General features: G+C 56.9%; 2 protein-coding genes across 2 annotated transcripts; both read left to right on the top strand.

Moving 5' to 3' along the window:
• Positions 1-84: 84 nt before the first annotated feature.
• ZGPAT (zinc finger CCCH-type and G-patch domain containing) lies at positions 85-7668 on the top strand. The gene is made up of 6 exons (XM_021527424.2): positions 85-1143; positions 1826-1959; positions 2665-2823; positions 3810-3941; positions 4670-5081; positions 5519-7668. Exons 1-6 carry the CDS (start codon positions 500-502, stop codon positions 5655-5657), a joined length of 1620 nt encoding a protein of 539 aa, XP_021383099.2. The 5' UTR covers positions 85-499; the 3' UTR covers positions 5658-7668.
• A 4353-nt stretch (positions 7669-12021) lies between these two features.
• Positions 12022-14048, top strand: LIME1 (Lck interacting transmembrane adaptor 1). The gene is made up of 5 exons (XM_077787075.1): positions 12022-12137; positions 12629-12677; positions 12765-12852; positions 13010-13422; positions 13686-14048. The coding sequence occupies exons 1-5, from the start codon at positions 12022-12024 to the stop codon at positions 14046-14048; spliced, it is 1029 nt and encodes a 342-aa protein (XP_077643201.1).
• The last annotated feature ends 4856 nt before the right edge of the window (positions 14049-18904 follow it).

Genomic DNA, 18904 nt, shown 5'->3' with positions numbered 1-18904 from the left:
ACAACTCCCGGAATGCCCAGCGCCCGGTACTGCGTGGGTGACGCGCTGCGAGCGCAGCGGAAGTGGGGGCGCTGCGGCCGGAAGAGGGGTGTCATGGCGGGTGCCATGGCGGCGGCTCGCCGGGACTGAGGCTGCTGAGGGCGCGGTGCGGCCGCCGAGGGGCCAGTGGCGGCTCAGGGAGGTGCCGCAGCTCTGGGGCTGAGGGAGCGCCCAGGCTGCGGGAGGAGCGGTGCCGTGCGGGGGCCCGGTGGGCGAGAGTGGACTCCGTGGCGGTGGAGGGCAGGGCCAGGCCCGGCCTCTCCTCGGACTCTCCCGTCTCCTCTTGTCGTCTGTTTCCAGCAGGAGCATCGCCCTGGGCATTTCCGAGGGAAAGAGCGGGACGGCGGGTAGATGTCGCTTCTGCAGGCGAGGACTTGTTATCCCAAAGTACTTGAGTAAACTCTGAATGTTTTGAGTTCGTGGAGAGAACGCGGGCAAAAGCGCCTTTGTTGTGCTGAAAATGGATGAAGAGAGTCTGGAAGCAGCGATCCAGACCTACAACGCCCAGCTGGAGCAGGTGGAGCTAGCGCTGGGGGCGGGCCAGGACCCATCGCAGCAGTCGGACCTGATGCAGCTGCAGGAGGATTTGAAGCAGCTGATAGAACTGACCGAGTCCAGCCTGGTGGCTGTGAAAAAGAGCAAACTTCTGGCCACTCTGGACACAGATGCCTCCTCCTCCTCCCCAGCAGGTCTCCCAGGGCAGGATTCCCACCGGGAGAGCTCTACCCAAGATGAGGAATACGCTGCTTTTAAGGAAGCCATTGCTGGGCTTGGAGCAGATGAGGAGCCTGCAGCTGATGGCAACGAGATCTCCTCGGAGAGAGAGGGAGAAACGGGGGATAAACCCAAATCCAAGTGCAGTGAAGAGGAGGAGGAGTCTGAGAGGGAGGAGGAGGAGGAGGGGTTGAGCGGGATGAAGGTCAAAGCCCCCTACTACAGCTCCTGGGGAACCCTGGAGTACCACAATGCCATGATTGTGGGGACAGAGGAGCTGGAGGACGGCAGTGCAGGGGTCAGGGTGCTCTACCTGTACCCCACCCACAAGTCCCTGAAGCCCTGCCCCTTCTTCCTGGATGACAAGTGCAGATTTAAGGAGAACTGTCGGTAAAGAGAGAGGGGTGGGAGAGGCCTTGTCGTTCAGAGGGTTAATCCTCCTCCTCAAGTGCTCTGTGGCTTTCTTACCCAGGGAGATTGTGCCTTAGTGTTTTTAAAATGTGCTGTGGTGAGCAGTGGCACCAGTTTGGCTGCTCTCTATAGCTGATGCACAGATGAAGTGGAAAATCCTGTGGGAAAGATGCAGAGATGTTACATAACTGAGTGGCTGAATTAACGACTGATGAAGTATTTTAAAACAAAACACCCAAGTCTGTGGGTAATGCACACATGGCAGTTGCACAGGGAGGTTGTATAGGCTCCATTTTTGTGGATCTTCACCAGGATCAGCCCCAGTGAAGGTGCTGGGCTGGAGCTGGGCTGAGATCCTCGCCTTTGTGAAGGTGCTGGAGCCCTGCCTGTCTCTGATCCTGTTTATCCCCATAGTCAGGAACTTTTTAATTGGATGTGTCACTAGCAAGGAAGTTTAATTCTCTGGGGTGAGACACATTCTTTGTACCATGACATAAATAACATGTTTAAAGTGAAACATGAACAACTTTATAATTACAACAGCACGTGGTCACACCTTCCTGATTATGGTGAAGGTTCCTCACCTCTGACACTCGTGTGCATTTCTTTTGAGGAAGGAAGGGATTTTCATTTGAAAACTCCTGTTCCTCCTTCCCTGCAGGTTTTCCCATGGTCAGGTGGTGTCCGTAGAGGAGCTCCAGCCATTCCAGGAGCCCGACCTGAGCAGTCTGGGGGTGGGCTCAGCCTGCCTGGCCAAGCACAGTGATGGGATCTGGTACACGGCCAAAATCACCGGTGAGGGGGGCAGGGGCTTGCCCAGGGGGAAGGTGGAGGCTGAGGCTTATGTGGGTCTGTAACTTGGCATTGTGGTTAATGACAGAAAAACATAAACTCTGTGGCAAGATCTTGACCTAGCTGAGGAAACTGTCTGAGTTTTGTGAGGCTAGAGAGAATTGGCTGGGAAACAGGAGATACAAAGAGCAAGAATGTGGAAAGGAAATGACTACGAGGTCATTAACTGCTCCAGGGAAGAGGGAGGGACTGCAGGAATTTACATGTATAGTAGGTGAGAATGGCAGTAATCTGTCTTGTTTAAACAAAAACCAGGGGAGCTGGCCCTGCCCAGCAGCTGCTGATACAGGCCTCCCTCTGTCTTGGGAAGAGGAAGGATTTATTCCTTCTTTCCATCTTTCTTTTAACTGTTGTTAAAAGTCAGAAGGGAGCAAGTCTAACTTCTTTTTAATTCTATTTCTCAACAGCCCATTTTTTTTTTATTTGTAGAGATAAACTTTTGGGTATCAACAGAGGAATTGTGGAAATAGCTTTTCATTGCAGTGAGTGCTTCCCCCTCCCAGACAGAAATAAAAATCACAGATTAAACCCAGAATTTTTTAGAACTATTCCTTGGGACTCCCCCCTGTCCTGTGTTGTTCTGCTGGAGCTGACTCTGCTTTAGCTCCCTGTGTGCTGCAGCTCCTGTCCTTGCTGTGCCCTCTGTAGATGTGGACAGTGGTTACTACACGGTGAAATTTGACTCCCTGCTCCTCAAGGAGGCCGTGGTGGAAGGGGACAGTGTCATTCCACCCCTGAGAAGTGAAGATGCTGCTGAATCTGGCGAGTCTGATGAGGACAGTGTGGATGATTCTGGTTATGCCAAAGGTAAGGGAGTGGGGAGAATGTGAACAAAAGTGACTTGGGATTTTGTTCTTCTTTTCTCTGGGACTGGCTGACTGTCCTGGAGCTCTCACTCTGAGTGTCTCACCTCTGATGAAAGAGCACATGATCTCTTTATGTGTTCCTAAAAGATTAAGAACAGTAACTGGCTGTTATGCTATAACTGCAAACTAAAATCTTTGTGCAAATCCCTGGGCTAATGAAGGCTGGAGAACTTCCTACAAGTGGAAGAAGAGGGTGTGATATTTTAGAGTTCCAAGCTCTGAGCCTGTTTCTTACATGTCTGGCTGAGCTGAGTGAATAAGTGAATCATCCCTGGGAGCTCCATGACCCAGGAATGTGAGACCCAAGGAAATGGGAGTGTTGGGCTCTTCCAGTGCCTCAGTGAGGCTGCAGGAACAGCCATGCCCTGTTTTGCTGCTGAAAGGTGACACAGAGATTGCCCAAGTGACTTCTTGGAAGTGGCACAGGCAGTGCTGTCCCTCTGGTGGTGCCACAGCTGCATCACAGGGACAAAGTCATGTCCTAGAGCTCTTTACATTTAACCTGACAAAAATTATTGGATCCTAATAACACAGAATTAATGCCGTGGCCTGAAGGAGTCTCATACCAGAGACAGGAGCTGGAGGCACAGGATAATATTAGGTGGCAGTGTGCTAAATTCTACTCAGATGTGTACATGAGTCTGTATTGTTATCCTGGAAGGAAGGAAAAGAATCATAAAACTCCTGGGTGATTCTGCCTCTTACTGGGAGATGGTATGTACATTAAATCAAGTGAAACCTCACATTTCAATCACTCCTGTGCAGTTCATGGAAGGTGACAATTCAGTAAGAACTGAGTAAAGCTGGAGGCATGACCAAATGGTTTTAGGGTTGGAGAAGTGAATAGTACTGTCCTGTGAGGAATGCTCCACACAGCAGCTTTATTCATGATTCCAGTTTCACTGATTCTCCTCTTCTGTACCGCAGTGATAGATTCAGGGGTTCCAGAGAACGGGGAATGGACCCCTGCCTGCAGCTCCTCTTTCGGTGGCTGGGAGGCCCATACTCGTGGCATTGGCTCCAAACTGCTTGTTCAGATGGGATATGAGTTTGGAAAAGGTAAGGGGCAGAGGGTGGTCCTGGGGCTGTTAAGAAAAACCCAAGATTTTGGTTGAAGCCAGAACTTTTCTGTGCTGAAGGGCCACTTGGCTGAGGCTTAAGCAATGTGGTAGATCACAGCAGTGTTGGAGGGAAGAGGGATGAGTTATTTCATGGAAGTACAGGCATGTGGGGCACCAACCCCTGTATGGTAATGGCAGACAGTGGAGGCACCTGGAAGCACGGTCAAGTTCCTGATCAAAGCCGTGAGAACGCTGTGGAATGTTCAAAGGCTGGAGGTGGAGGGGAGCTGATCTGCAAAGCTTCTGATGTCTGTGTTAATGCATCTCCTGGCCTGGACACAGACTTCAAAGCCTGCTGAACTCGCTGCTCCCACCCAAATTGCATGGAGCCTTGGGGGCTCTGGGAGAGCCTCTGTGTCTCTGGTTCTCCCAGAGGAACCAAACCAGTTTTAAGTAGAACGTGGCTTGAGAAGCTGAGGATGTGAGGCTGAACCCGGTTTCACAGAAACCGGCCTGACAAATGGCCTCGGGCTTGGAATCACAAATCTCCTGCTGTGAAAGGCTCCTGGCCTGGCCTTTGCTGGTCCCTTGGCTTGGACAGAAGTTCCAACTTTTGGTACTTCAGAAGCCTCTTAGCTTGTTTTAAGCTTGTGACTGTCAGCGTGAGCTTGTGGGGGGAGGTGACTCGGCGAGAGAATGCTGTAATGACTCGGAGTCTCTCCTCAGGCTTAGGGAAGAACGGCGAGGGCAGAGTGGAGCCAGTGCAGGCTGTGGTGCTTCCTCGAGGGAAGTCCCTGGACCAATGTGCTGAGGTGCTTCAGAAGAAGAAGCAGGGGAAGCTGGAGCCAGGCAAATCGAGGAAATGCCGAGCAAAGGGAAGCAGCTCTGGACAGCCGGGCGGCCGTAAGGCCCCGCGCAACGTGTTTGACTTCCTGAACGAGAAACTGCGCGGGAAGAGCGCCGGGGACAGGGCTGGGGGGATGGCTCTGCCCCAGAGGAACAGCAAAGAGATCTACCACGCCAGCAAGAGCACCAAGAAGGCCCTGAGTGTCAGCCTCTTCCAGACCACGGAGAAGATTGAACAAACACAGAGGGATATCAGGGGAATCCAGCAGGCCCTGGCGCGCAACATCGGGCGGTAGGAAAACGTTCTTTGGGATCGAGTTGGTGGTGCTTTGGGGCAGAGTGGGCTTCAAATGAGATGTGGGAGGAACAAGTGAAATGTATCTGGATGGGACTTAAGGGGAAGTGGAGGAGAGAGTTCAGTGTGTGCTTCAGACCAGCATGGACACTGGCAGATGTGTCTGGAGTCCTTTGGCTGGAATTCTGTGACAATGAGAGGAGCTCTCTGAGGAAAGGTGCTGGAGTCCTTCTTGTGACCACCTCTGCAGCACTACTGTTGAGCATCCCAAGAGGACATTCCCTAGCCCAGATAGTGCTGAGCATCAGGTTATTCCTGGTTCTCAGCAGGTCCCTTGGGCTGATCCTACAGGAAAGGGCAAACCCTCCTGGGATGGAAAAAGCTTTGGATCTTACCATGCAGGATGACATTGCCACTGTGCTTCTTGCTTTCAGGCACAGCATTGCTGCAGCTCAGCTGGAGGAGAAGCTGGCTGATGCCCACAAGCAGCTGGGGCAGCTGCAGGCCCAGGAAGCCAGGCTACAGCGGGAGCAGAAGAAAGCAGACACCCACAAGAAGATGACTGAGTTCTAGGTGCTGAGGAAGGTGTTGGACTGCAGGAGTTGTCCTTCTAGTGCTCCTAGCCTCAGAGTCTCAATGAGCTCTCCTGCTGTGCTGGGCCTCAGGCTGCTCAGCCTAAAACTGGGCAAAAAAGCAGCAGTTTCTGGATTCTTCTGAGCTCTTCTGGGAGGGGGAGGAGTGCACATCCATCCAGCCCTGAAAGCATTCAGTGAGTTGGGCCTTGGATGAGGCCTAGCTACAAGGGATACAATTCTCTGCTCTCTTGCACACTTCTTTCCTTCCTTTTCCCTACAGTAGCAGCTCCATCCAGAGTCTGTGGGAGCTCAGGTGATAACACTGCTGGCTACAAACCAGCTGAGGGGGTTTGGACAGCCCCACATCCTGCCATTAACTGTGGCTTCTGTCTGTGGCCACCTGCCAAGCACAGGTGCAGGCAGCATCCCGACCATGGCTGGGTGAAAACATCAAAGGTCAAGTGCTTTAGCTGCTCTCTGCCTTCTGTTTTTTACTGTGGGTTTTATCTGAGAACTCCATTTTGGGGGGAGAAGTTCTTTGTAGCCCTCTTGTAAAGAAGAGACAGAAAACTGACAGTTCGGAGGTGGAACCAGCAGCCTGGAGCATCAGATTTCAGCAGTTTGACTGTAAGAGTATCCCAGGCCATGCTGTAGCCAAACTCATTGGCTTGGCATGGAAAGCTGCCTGGTTCCACAAGTAGAGTGCCATTGCTGGGGGAATAAGCCAGCAGCATAACAGAATTCCCAAACCTATTCAGAAACAACTCCACAGGGAACCTTGTGATTTTTGCCACCATTAGTTGGGTTTTTCTGTCCAAGGTGGCTCACTGGGCACGGGTCCTTTTACTAAAAAACTCAGGACCCAGATCCAGGTTGGACTGGGCCCTGGATGAGCACAAAGAGGAGGATCAGGATGAGCCCAGTGTGCAGCCCAGCAGTGGGAGAGCTTGGGGCTGGGCTGGAAGCAGGCCAGGCAAGCCAGATGCTCTTCCCTGCCATGTGGAAAGTGTTTGGACAGGAGGGATGTCCTCTCCCCTTGGTTACATTCTGTGGTGGTGGTGGCTGGTCCTTGCCTCAGAGATGCTGGTTTCATCATCTGGTGGGATTTCTGTGTTGTAAAGGCTTTTTTTTAAAAAAACAAAAATAGTTTGCAATTCATGCCAGTATCTTAAGGACACCAATTTTTTTTTTTAATTTAAAGAACCAACTTCCTTTTATTCTGTGAGCAATTTTTCAAATGAAAAGGTTCCTTTAGTACCCCCTTTTTTATCTATCCCTAAGAAGAGATTAAAAAACAAGCTGTCAGCCTGGGCAGGGCAGTGCCTGATTTGCAGGGTCAGGCTGCCAAACAAACAAGAAAATCTGAGACTGAAGAAGATACGATCAGAGCCATTCAGGTTGTGTGGGATTTCACGTGGCTGCAGACACACCTCAGAAACGCAGCGAGACAGCAAAACCAAACAAGATGAACATCTTCAGGAAGCCTGTGGGAGTGAGTCTGTGCTCCTGAAGAGCACCTGGATCATGCTGTGGATGTGGGATGTGTCATGGGCTGCCTCAGGCACTTAAACATCCATCCCTTCCTATTGAAATTGGCTGTACTGTCGTCATTGTTCTGAATTCGTGTTCTCCACACACGGGGCTCAACTCAAGGGTTTAACAATGGCCCTTCCCTCACAAATGACTGTTTGTTTCTCACACTTGAGTGCTAAGTAATGACAAGGATTAATGTGCCCAGCTTAGCATGGATGCTCACTGGAGCGGCCGTGATTGGAAAGCTGAGCTGGGCAGAGAAAATTTGAGGGGTTTATTTTGTGCTGTGAGGCTGTTGAACATCATCATCTCTTAGGAACTGGCTGTATGAGCCCTGTGTCTTTGCCAGGTCCTATTTTGACCCTTGGGATCTCCACAGCCTGACTTGTCAGACTCCTATTCCAGCGGCTGCCACCTCCCACCCAGCGCAGTTCACATCCCCGCTGAATAAAGTTGGTGTTTCTTTTTCCCCCCTCTCTCCTTGTAAGGCGTTGCTCATTTGCAAGGTGATGAGGATCCGGGGCTGCCCGTTCTTTCCTCGCACCGCCCGGCGCTCCCGCAGCAGCCGGGCGGGGAGCGGTGCTCGGGTGTGCCGGGAGCCCGGCTGCGAGCACAGACCCAGCCTAGCCCGGGCTGAAACCACCGCCTCCGCGGCCAGGAAGCCGTGGCGTGTGTGCTCTGTGTCTGCTCACAGCCGGCTGCTCCTCGGCGAGCGGGAGAGCTCACCTCGGGATGTTGGAAATGTGCGGGAGGCCCTGACTGGGACTTGCTGCGGGATAAAAAATGAAATTCTCCAGGCTGGCCGGCAGGGAGGAGAGCGTGATTGGATCCCTGTGCTCCACACTCACCGGATTTTGAGTTCCTGCAAGTAAGTGGTGGTGGCTTTCCTGCCTGGGAAATGAGGACTCTGCAGCTAAACTGGGGGGAAACCTTAAACCCCCAATGTATACCAAAATCAGCATTGTCAGAGATGCTCTTGGGGCTGGATAGACTGGAGAGGCAGGATTCCTGCTCTGCTCTGCTCTGGGAACCCTCAGCTGGGTTCAGCTTTGTGAATTGGGTTCCAAGCTGTGTCGTTCCGTGCTTTGTGCTCTGTAGCTGAGCTTGAAAGGGAAGAAAAGGTGGTGGAGCTTGGCAGTGCTGCTGGGATCCCATGGCTGGGGTCTGGAGGCTGAGTGGGAGCCCGTTGCTTTTGGGGTGAATGAAATCAATTCAGAGGCCCCTGGCATTGTGGAAATTTCCAGTTGTTTTGTGGGGTGGGGGACAGGAGTATTGCTGGTGTGTGCAATAGGAAAGTGCTGAGCTCTTTCTCTGGGTGAGGAGGCTTCAGAATGTGGTCCCTGAAATGCTGTCTTCTGGAAACCTAAGATGATGTAGAAGTAGTGCATCTGTGGCAAAGGAAACCACTGTGGCAGGCAGATGGTTCTGGGGAAGACACATCTCCTTAACACAGCCATGCTGTAGTTTGGAATCTGGCTCCTCATGACAGCAGCTCCAAGCTCTCTGCTGGTCTCCTGCTGTGGCTCAGATCTGCAGAAAACCTCTTGAGCTGCTTCTTGCCTTAAAAGAGCATTTTTCTGCCCAAGCAAGTGTTCAGCAACCAGGGAAGGGCAGGAAGAAAGCAAAGTGCTGAAATGGTTTCAGCCTTGAGCAGAGCCTGTGGTGTGGGCTGACAGTCGCTCACCTGAAAGTTTTAAAGTTGTATTTTATCATCAGCAGTGATCAGAACTGCAGCCAGAAGTCTGCATCCAAGTTTTCAGGCATTTGGGTCTGGCATTTAAAAGTATGGTTGGCACTCTAAATGAAAAGCCCCCAGAGGTGTTTGACCATGAAATCTCATTACAGATATAAACAAAGTGGGTAAGATCTCATGCCTGCTTTTTTGAAATAGTCTTAAAATTCGCTAATTACACCCCATGGTCCAGGGCAGATTCAATGTTGTGACTGACTGTAAACAGAGCTTTCTCCTTTTGTAATTGAAAAGAAAAAAGATCTATCTACTTCTGCTTCTTGGGCCTTTTTTTGAAGCACAACTCCCTGGGGTACCTGAGCAGAGTTTGCTGAAGCTGTGTGCACAGTGGCTGATGGAAATCAGCTCAAAATGTTCCTGTTGGTTTTGTGCAAATAGGCTTTAAGTAGCTTTGCAGACTTTTTTTCTTGCCACCCTGCACTGAACACTGTGTGGTTTTATCTGGGGAGATGAATCAGAGGCCAGGCAGAATCATCAGCAGCAACACTTGGTTTTGCAGTGAATTTAATCTTGCTTTCAGGAAGCCCAGATGAGGAACTTGCACCTTTTGTAGGACTCACACAAAACTCCCACGTCCTGGAGCAGCAACCCATCTGCCTTAAAGGTGTCTGTGCTGGGGTGTCACACAGAGGGGAGTGATCCTGCTCAGGGGGCTGTGGGTGTTGTCACACGTATGCAAGGGCTGTGCCCGCCGTCCCTCCAAAGCCACCTCGGCTGGGCTGGCAGAGCCAGCGCCTTAGGAAACGTCTGCTGAGTGTCCTGCCCCAGGGAGCAGCCCCAGGACAGGCAGATCATCAATAATTTTATTGGCAGGAAATTCAGGTGTAGGTTTCAGAAGGTGTGGCTGAGACTTTGCCTTGCAAACCTGCTCGTTCCTACCTGAGTGTCTTTAGTCAGGCGCTGGGTTCTGCTCACAGATCTGTGATTTTGGGAGACCCAACGTGTTTTGCCCTAAGAAGTGGCTTCTGCCAGTGACTGGTGAGCCTGAGCACTGAGGAGGAGCATGCACTGCATGGTTTCACTGCTCAGAAATCCTGGAGCAACCACCGACCTGCTCGACAGAAAGTAGGCCAGAAGAATTTCTCTGCATTCATTCCTACTCAAGGAAGTCTCTCAATCTTCAAAATTCAGGGATGACAAATCCCCCTGCTGTGGGATAAGCTGCCCTGTGTGTGCCTGCCTCAGCATGCTGAAAGCTCCCACCTTGATTCCAACATCACACCAGCTCCCAGACGTCAAACCTTGCTAGAAGTTTGTCTGCTCAACTCCAGCTCTCAGCTCTGCCCTGGTCCTGCAGCCCATGATTCCATCACTCTAATGAGCTGAACGAGTCCAGCAAGGAGCTCCAGGCCCTGTCTTAACACACAGGCCTTGTTGCAGGTAATCCGAATAATTAAATTATGCTCAGACAGAAAAGCTGTGTTGTCTAATTAAAACATTGGAAAGGGAGCAGCCTCCCCTTCCCAGCTCTGATCTAAGCCAGTCTGTCCAGCCTGGTTAGTCCTTAAAACCTCTTTGTCTCACTTTCTACCTTGAAATAATTGCTCTCCAGGGTTCATGCTTCAGTCAGGGCTGTTTCTAAAGGCATGGGAAGTTCTTAGATAAAAGGATGCTTGCAGATAAAAGGGTGCTGCAAATGGGCAAAGACCTTCTGGTTATTGGGGTAAAAATGTGCCAATGATGTTGTGTGACCCAGGGTGCAGGGGAGAGGGGAGCTCCCCTCACCAGAACTCATCTGGGCTTTGTCATCCGGATGAAGATATGCAAGAGGGTGAGTAAGAGGTGCTCAGCACGTCCCACAGATCTCTGGGTCCCCATCTGTGCTGGTGGAAGCTGATCCTGCTCAGCTCTGCCCAGGGACCCGACTGCTGGCCCCACCTGGATCAGCTACCGTGGCTTCTTGAAGCTGTGTTTTACTCCAGGAACTGCCTCCATCTCCCTTCAGATCAGGCATTTCTTGGGTGCTGGTGACAGGCCAGCCTTTTTTTGTAGAGCAGGGTGCACAGAGCTGAGCTGTGCAGAGCTGGGAGCCGCAGTCACATCGATGCTGGTGAGGGTGAACGGGTGTCACCTTTGGCTTTGGGTTTGCAGCGTGCTGGCAGCAGAGCAGGGATGGGGAGGGTGGCATGGGAATGATGGGACAGGGCTCACCAAAAGCCTCCTGGGGAAGGAAGGAGGTGATCCTGACAGGCTGGGGAGCATCTGTGCTTTGTGTCAGGCTCCCCAGCACCCTCCTGCCCCTGCACTGCTTGCGCTGGTGCTGCTGCAGTGTGCAGGGAATGATTTTTGCCCTGAAAAAGCACAGGGACAAGGGCTGGATTTGGGCAAGGCGCAGCTTTAGGCAGAGGAAAGGGGTGGGAAGATGGGGTGTTTTCTGCTCTGGTGTCACAGCAGAGAGCAGCTGCAGACCTGGGGCACAGGGAATGTGTGCATCCATTGCAGAAGGAAGGTGTCCTGGTGTGTTCTGCTGAGGCCAGGGCATGAGAAGGGAGAGCAAGGAGATGCTGAAGCTCACCCTGTTTTCAGGAAATTGGGTCGTACTGCCTGTCCTTCCTGGCCTCCCCTATGCTCAGGAGCAGTGTCACTCCCATCCCACAGCCCGGGTTGGTGTCCTGGTGTCCCCAGAAAGCACTCTGTCATTTCTAGTGTGTCTCCAGAGGGTTTTCAGGGCTCCTGGGCATCTCCTTTTCACCATTTCAGTGGCAAATTGTGAGCTCAAATCCTGCTGGTTCTGTTGGATTGTTTTTTTCAAAAGGAACTAAAATCTGAAGTTTTCCCTGGTGGTGACAGAGCACCCACTGCCAAGTGTCCACATGGGGTTGGGCACTGGAGGTGTTATGGTGACTCTGGGGACAGCAGTCGCTGGCCAGAAAATGGGGACACCCGGTGAAATGTCCCCATCCAGAGCATCCAGGGAGACCCCCTGCTGGGGGACTGTGCTGTAGGGGTCCCTTCAGCCCTGGGGGTCATGGAGCACTATTTGATGCCATGGTGAGCCCAGCAGCTCCTGGCTGAACTCCAGCTCGTGTTCTCTCTCCTCAGAGCTCAGCCCTGCACTGGTGCTGCAAGCAGCTCCCCCATGGCTGCTGCCAGCGGCGAGGGGACAGCAGGGACCCGGCTCCTGCCAGCTGGCACTGTCCTGGCCCTGCTCGGTGGCCTGGTCTACCTGGGCACCCTGTGTGCTGCCTGTAAAAGGTACGTGCTGCCCACAGCTCCTCCACCTTCCCTCCTGGGGCTGGGAGGGGCTGGGGATCTCTCAGTGGCATTTGGTGGCTGCACGTGGAGGCTGTGTGCAGCCATCCTGAGCTGGGACCATGGGCTCTGCTGCTCTGCTCACCCCAAGCCCCCAGCTGTGCCCCAGTGCAGCTCTACCTGGCTTGGTCCTGCATCCTGTGTGTCACAGCCCCCTGGAACCAAAAACCTGAGGAGCAGCCCAGCGAGGGCTGGGCTGTGAGCAGGAGGGGCGATGCCAGGGGCAATGCTGAGGGTGGTGCCAGCAGTGCCCTGCACAGCTCAGTGGGGTGCAGGATGCAACTGTGATGTCCCAGCCAGCACAGACCCTGCTGTGGGGCTGGGGAAGAAGCAGGATGTGGGTTTTGGGAGTGCCACACTGGGGACCCGGGACACCAGCTCCTCACCCCTGGCTTTGCCATCTGCCTTGGGCTCAGCCCCACTTCTCCCTGCAGGAAGGGCAGGAAGAAGGTCGCTCCGGATGGGGTGAAGCTCGTGGATGAGGTAAGAGCACATTTTGGGGGGCAGGATCAGCCTGGGGGTGGTCTGGGCTCTCAGCCCAGCCTGAGGCTGTCTGTTCCCCCACGGCAGGCCCTGCTCTGCCGGACACAGCTACGGTCACTCAGCAAGTCGGACACGAAGCTGCACGAGCTGTACCGGGTGAAGGTCAGAGACGACGGTGAGTGGCCGTGGAGCAGGTGGAGCCCGAGGGGCTGGTGGCCCTTGGCAACTGCCTGCAGTCCCCATGCTGCCCATCAGTGTCATGGGCAGACGTGCCACAGCGCTGGCACAGGGGTTGCCTGTTGCATCCCCTCATTTCCTCTTCTCTCCCACAGTCCAGCGTCCGGCCAGCCTGGATCTTCCCGGTCCCACGGCCCCTGGAGGCGAATCCCTGCATGGCTCTGGCCTCCTGCACCGTGAGCTGCCCCAGATCCCTGTCCCTGAGCCCCCGGGCACTTCCCCAGCCCCCGACCAGACCTACTCCAACCTGCTCTTCACCCCGCTGAGGAAACCAGCACCAGATGCTGTCTATGAGTGCCTGGCAGTGGGGGGGGAGGGCACCCCGGTGACCCCCATGCCAGCTGGCACCCAGGTGTCCCCTCCACGGGCTGTGCATGGGGCAGCTGATTATGCCTGTGTCCATAAAGTGAAGAAGGCAGTGTCGGTGGAGGAGCAGGATGGGGCTGTGGCAGGACCCCCTGGAGCACAGCACTGCGGGGATGCTGCAGGCGCTGCCCCTAAGGCCAAGGTAGGACTCTGGGGGGCAGCAGGGATGGGACACATGGTGGGGGTCATTTAATTCCTTGTCTCCTTGTAGTGCCCATATGTGGAGCAAGGTATAACTTAGGATCCGCTGCCAGAATCTTCCTGGGGATTCCTGGCATTGCCCCTGGAATTGCCCCTGCTGCTCACAGCTTCCATCAGAAGATGGGGGGACAAAATCATGAGGGTACCCTGCAGTGGGCAGGGATTGCCCCCAGACCTCCACCCCAAAAAAATTTCCTTTTGCAGCTGGAGGACATGTACTCGACGGTGTGCAAAGCCACCAAGAAGAAATCCCAGGTCTCTGCATCAACCCCGAGGGCTGTGAAGGAGGCAGGGTCTGGGTGGCCTCCCCCATGCCAGCAGGAGGGGGCCCCAGCAGCCCCAGGTCCCCCTGACAGAGCATGGGCTGCTCAGGCCCGTGGCCCTGACCCTGACTATGAGGCTGTGGACATTAACTGGAAGAAGGCAGCAAAACGGGACAAGCCAGGGAAGCCCCGTGTCCCCGAGAACCTGTACGAGAGCGTGGTGGACATCTGGGCAGGGGGGTCCCAGAAAGGCTCTGCCCAGACAGCAGCCAATGGGCTGGAGGTTTACATCACCAACCTATAGCCCCCCAGGAGCAGGGGCAGTGCCACAGGGGCTCCCACCTGGCTGGACACCGTCAGGTGCCAAAGGGACAGTGCCAGCAGCCCTGTGCTCACCACAGCCCCGTGCCCTGCACTCACTCTCTGTACATATTTTGTGTTACTTTTCTATGAGTGTCCTTGTCCCATCCCAGCCCAGCTAGTGCCAGCAGGTTGCTGGTGGGATGTCCCGGGATGGGCAGTCTGGGGGTGCTGGTGTTGTGTGGGACCCCAGTGAGACAGGGCTGGCACTGGTACCGAGATGGGGACAGGGTGGGGACCAGTCATGTTTTGGGGCAGGGCAGGTTCAGGCACCAGCCCCATGCCTTGGGCTGCAGGATCAGACCCCCATCAGGAGGTTTCTGCCATGACTGAGGGTCTCTGTCCTTGTCACACTGCCTGGGGGAGACCAGGGCCTCCTCCAGCCCCCAGGCAGCCCTGAGAAGCTTTGCTCCCATCACAGAACATCCCTTCCTATGGGGAGATGGTGTCAGCCTTGTGCCTCCATGGAATTATAGAATATCCTGAGCTGGAAAGGACCCACAAGGGATCATTGAATCCATCTCCTCACCCTGCAGAGAGCAACACAGAAATTCCACTGGTGTGGGCTGTGGGCTCTCCTCCATCCTCCATTCCCACCCTTTCAGACCCGTGCAAGGGTGTCTCCATGGGCAGCCCTCTGCCAAACACCATTAAAAGGCTGAGAGAAGGTTTACACCCTTAAACTGAGTCTGAATCCCTGGTTCTGGGGGCTCTTGCTGCTGCTGCTGCTGGTGCAACTGGTGCTGAGAGAGCAGCTGTGAGCACAATGTGACTGTGAATGCACCTGCCCTGGCTGGGTGGTTTGGCACCTCTGAAATGGGGATACACAGCCACCAAGAGCTGCTGAACGGGGTGATCTGTGCCCGAGCAGAGCCTTGCACGGGGCTGAGGTAGGAGCCAAGCTGGGGTTGCTCAGCATTTGCTTCCTTGCTCACCTCCCCATCGCTCCTGTGGGTCCTGCAGCCTCCTTGTGCCAAAAAAAAAAAGCTTGGGTGAGCTGGGTGTGTACCAGAGCTTAAACTTCCTCCTCTCCTCCGCGGTGGAGCTGCACATCGTGCCCCAAGGGCCGCCGTGGCGAGGCAGTGACGGTGGCCCTGGTCACACGGCCAGTGGCTGCCTGACCTGGTGGCACGATGGTGCTCACTGGAGCGGGGTGGAACAGCAGCCCCCGTGCCGTGCCGTGCCGTGCCGTGCCGTGCCGTGCCAGGCTGTGTGGCAGGAAGCGACGCGCCCTCCCTCAGCATCTTTGGCCCCGCACCGCGGCGAGTGAAGAGATGAAAACCGAAAACGCAGCGCTCAGCAAACCCCGCTGAAGGCGTTAGAGCTGGAGGCACCCCAGGCGTCGTCAGCCCGGCGCTCGACACCGAACCACAGCCGCCCTCGAGAGCTTCTCCCATCCCCCTGCGAGATTAGGGCGCTGATAGAGCGCGGCTGGTGCCGGTGCTGCCGCGCTCTTCCTGCTGCCAGTCCTCCACAACGACGCGTGGGCTCTCCCCACGCTGCCCCCGGCCGCATCCTTCCCCTGCTCCCCTTCTCCATCATCCCACCGCACGTGGCTGGGTCCCTCCTGCGCCACCTGCATCCCCTGGGAGCTGTTCTGGGCTGTGCTGCCAGGCACAGGAGCATCACTTCGTGTGGGATCGGTGTGGCTTCACTCCGGTCCCTGCGCTGCCCGTGGGGGTGTGGTACCACTGTGCCACCTTCCTGGGGAAAGGCAGCCTTGGGATGGCACCAGGGAAGGGAAAGCTCCTGCTGTGGCGGAGCTGAGGTGGCCAAATTTGGTCTCCAATTTGCCCCAGCAGAAGCTGCGCAGGGCTGCCCGCTTGCCCGTAATTCCTGTGGGACTTGGGAGAGCCGGGCTCAAATAAGAAAACAACTGCCCAGTCCTCAGGGTGATGGAAAACGTGCCTGGAGCCCTTGGCTGGAGGCTCGAAATCTGCCTGGTGAATGAAGAATCCATCCCAAACATCACTTGGAGCCTCAGGGTCTGGTCGGGAGGGTCGGAGCTGGGGTCAGAGCGAGGGGAGAGGGTAGGGCTGGGAGCACCCCCGCTCGGCCCTGAGGGACAGGCGTGTGCGGGGCTCTGTCGCCGCTGCGAGGGGACGGTGCTGAGCGGTGCCGTTCCCACAAGAGGGAGCGAGCAGGAGCGCAGCGAGCGCCGTGAGAGGCTGAGCGGGGCTGCACATCCTACAGTCCTGCACGCTGAGGGGTGCAGCACGGTGCTGCAAGGCGCATTACACACTGCACGGTGCTACACCTGCACGGTGTGACACCCTGCAGGGCTCTGCACCCTCTGTGCCCCTGCAGCCCGCGCAGCTCTGTGGCCGTGCGGCAGCACAGGGCTCTCCACCCAAACCAGCCCCACACCTGAGCCGCTCCGCACCCCTCCTAGCCCCCCATCCCCGAAACTCACCGCCGAGCGGCCCCGGCCCCCGGCAGCTCCGCACGCCCAGCAGCAGCCAGGGGACACGGGCACGGCCGCGGCTCCCTCTGCAAGACCACCCGGGCCAGGGGCATCACAGTCCAGTCCGCAGCCGAGCCCTGGCAAGGGCACCCAGGTGCCACGGGGGCATCTCCCAGGGATGGTGATCCTTGGGGGAGTCCTGTGCAGGGCGGGGAGTTGGGCTAAATGATCCTTGCACGGCCTTTCCCACTCAGGAGGTGCTCTGACCACTTTTTAAATTTGGGATGCCCCCCTGCCCGGGCCGGGGTCGGGCTGGTGGCACCCCGTGAAAGGGTGGGCGATGCTCGGGGAGTTGCACAACACCGAACGGAGCTGCCGGAGCCTCCAGCTCTGCGCTTCGGCCGCCGTTAACCATTAAACCAGAGCGGGGGCGGCCGCGGAGCCTCCCCCGGGCCCCACAGGCTCCTGCAGGGCTGCGCTGACGGGGGCGGCGGGATCAGACTCCCCAGGGACGGGGCAGGATGGGGAATAAAGGCTGCAGCGGCTCTGCTCCTCCTCCCGTGCTGCCCGGGCGGGTTTTGGGGTCCCGCGGGCGTCCCGGTTCCCGGCTGGTCCCCGGTTCGTGCGGCGTGCAGGGAGACCCGGCGAGCGGCCGTGCCGGGGTGACACCGGGCCCTTGGCCGGGTTCATGAGGGTTTTCCCGGTTTGCTGCTGTTTTCACTCTTAGGAAAGCACCCGGGGTTGGCGTAGGGTGGAAGCGGCACCTCCAGCCCCACCTCCACCAGAGCAGGGAAGGAGCGGTGGCCAAGCGCCCCAGGAGCCGGGCCGGGGACATCGCCTCCCCCGGCAGGGGATCCCCGGGTGCCGCCCCGGCAGCCCCGCAGCCCCCGAGCCGGGGATCAGCCGTGCCGGGCAGCCCGGGGACAGGCGGGGGGGACAGGGGGGACCATCCGGGACAGCCGCACGGACTCTGTCCCGGCCTTCGGGCTGCCGCTGGGTCAATCCAGCAGTGCAGGACCCGGCGCCCCTCGCCGCCGCCCGGCGCTCCCGGCCCCGCGGGTTTTGGGGCAGGTGAGGAGCAGAACGCGGGTGGGCGCCAGCCGGGGCTCCCCAAACACCCCATGCACCCCAAAACCTCGCACACCCCATGTATCCCATGGAGCCCACATACCCCCTGCACTACAGGTACCCCCTGCAACCCCAGGCACCCAGGGCACCCCAGTGCGCCCCAGAACCCCATGCACCCCACGCACTCCAAGCATTCCGTGCACCCAGGGCATTCCATGCCTCCCACATGCCCGGGTGGCCCATGCTCCCCATGGAGCCCACGCACCCCGTGTACCCCCGCGCACCTCAGTGCCCCGAGTACCTCCTGCACCCCTCGCAGCCCACCCACACCCAGCCCCGCCATTCTGGGGGGGGTTTGGCAGCGATTCCTCGTGGTGGGCAGGACTGACGGTGGAATAAGGGACTTCTTTCCTACTGGGAACGGCGCGCACACCCCAAAAGCCCAGACCACACCCCCTTTATAGCAGAAGTTGCCTGTAACTTTTAGGGAAGCCCTAGAGCTGGCTGGGGAGCCCTACAGGCAAGTTATAGGGGATTTAAAACTTCGGGGAGAATTTAGGGAGGAACCTACAAGTTTTGGGGAGTATAACTTTGTGAGGAGTTCTGCACCGTTTGAAGAACCCCTGTAACTTATCGGCAGCCCTATAATTTGGCGGGGGACACCACTTTTGCGCGAATCCCCCAAATTTTAACGCTGCGTGTTTCACCCCGGTAAGTCCGCAGGAGCCGCCGGGACTTTTGCGGGATGCTCCTCGTTGGCGGGATCCCCGCGTTTATTTGGGCGGCGCCTAGAATCCCGCACCGTGACACAAAACAAAAAAAAAAATGGGGAACTTTTCACTTTTCGGGGGTCCTCTGCAACTTTTGGGGAGCCCCGCGAGTTTGGCGGGAAAAGGAGGGGGTGACTTGAGGGTGGGCTCAGGGGAGCCGGCGGGGGCTCAGGGGTGTTGGGGGGTGACGCGGGCGGCGCGGTCGGGTTTTTGGGGGGTTTGGGGGTGTTGTTTTGTGTTCTTGGGGGGGTCCCGCGGCAGCGCGCGCGGCGGGAGGGCGGGGCGCGCGAAGATGGCCGCTGCCGGCGGGGGCGTGGCCGGGAGGCGGCGGGGGCGTGGCGGCCCCGCGAGGGCGGGGGCGTGGCCGGCGGCGGCGAAGTGGCAGCGGGCCGCGGCCAATCGGCGGCGCGGACGGCGGCGGCCGCGTTCCCGCCCGCGCGGCCCGGCCAATGGCGCGGCGCTCGGGGGGCGTGGCCCGGCCGGCGCCGACACCGGGGCCGCGCGCGGCGGAGCGCGCTCCCCCCCCCCCCCTCGCCCCGGGCCGCCGCCGCTCCGCGC

Source organism: Lonchura striata, chromosome 17 (assembly GCF_046129695.1).
Source record: "Lonchura striata isolate bLonStr1 chromosome 17, bLonStr1.mat, whole genome shotgun sequence".
In the NCBI taxonomy this organism is placed as follows: domain Eukaryota; kingdom Metazoa; phylum Chordata; class Aves; order Passeriformes; family Estrildidae; genus Lonchura; species Lonchura striata.
Note: the sequence above shows the minus strand (reverse complement) of the source record. Positions and strands in the feature narration are given on the sequence as shown.

Bases quoted from the DNA above. Each gene is read 5' to 3' on its own strand.
- ZGPAT (XM_021527424.2), top strand. From the start codon at position 500: ATGGATGAAGAGAGTCTGGAAGCAGCGATCCAGACCTACAACGCCCAG. The intron at 1,144-1,825 runs GTAAAGAGAGAG...CCTTCCCTGCAG, and splicing joins AGATTTAAGGAGAACTGTCG to GTTTTCCCATGGTCAGGTGG. The intron at 1,960-2,664 runs GTGAGGGGGGCA...TGCCCTCTGTAG, and splicing joins GTACACGGCCAAAATCACCG to ATGTGGACAGTGGTTACTAC.
- LIME1 (XM_077787075.1), top strand. From the start codon at position 12,022: ATGGCTGCTGCCAGCGGCGAGGGGACAGCAGGGACCCGGCTCCTGCCA. The intron at 12,138-12,628 runs GTACGTGCTGCC...TTCTCCCTGCAG, and splicing joins CTGTGTGCTGCCTGTAAAAG to GAAGGGCAGGAAGAAGGTCG. The intron at 13,423-13,685 runs GTAGGACTCTGG...TTCCTTTTGCAG, and splicing joins GCGCTGCCCCTAAGGCCAAG to CTGGAGGACATGTACTCGAC.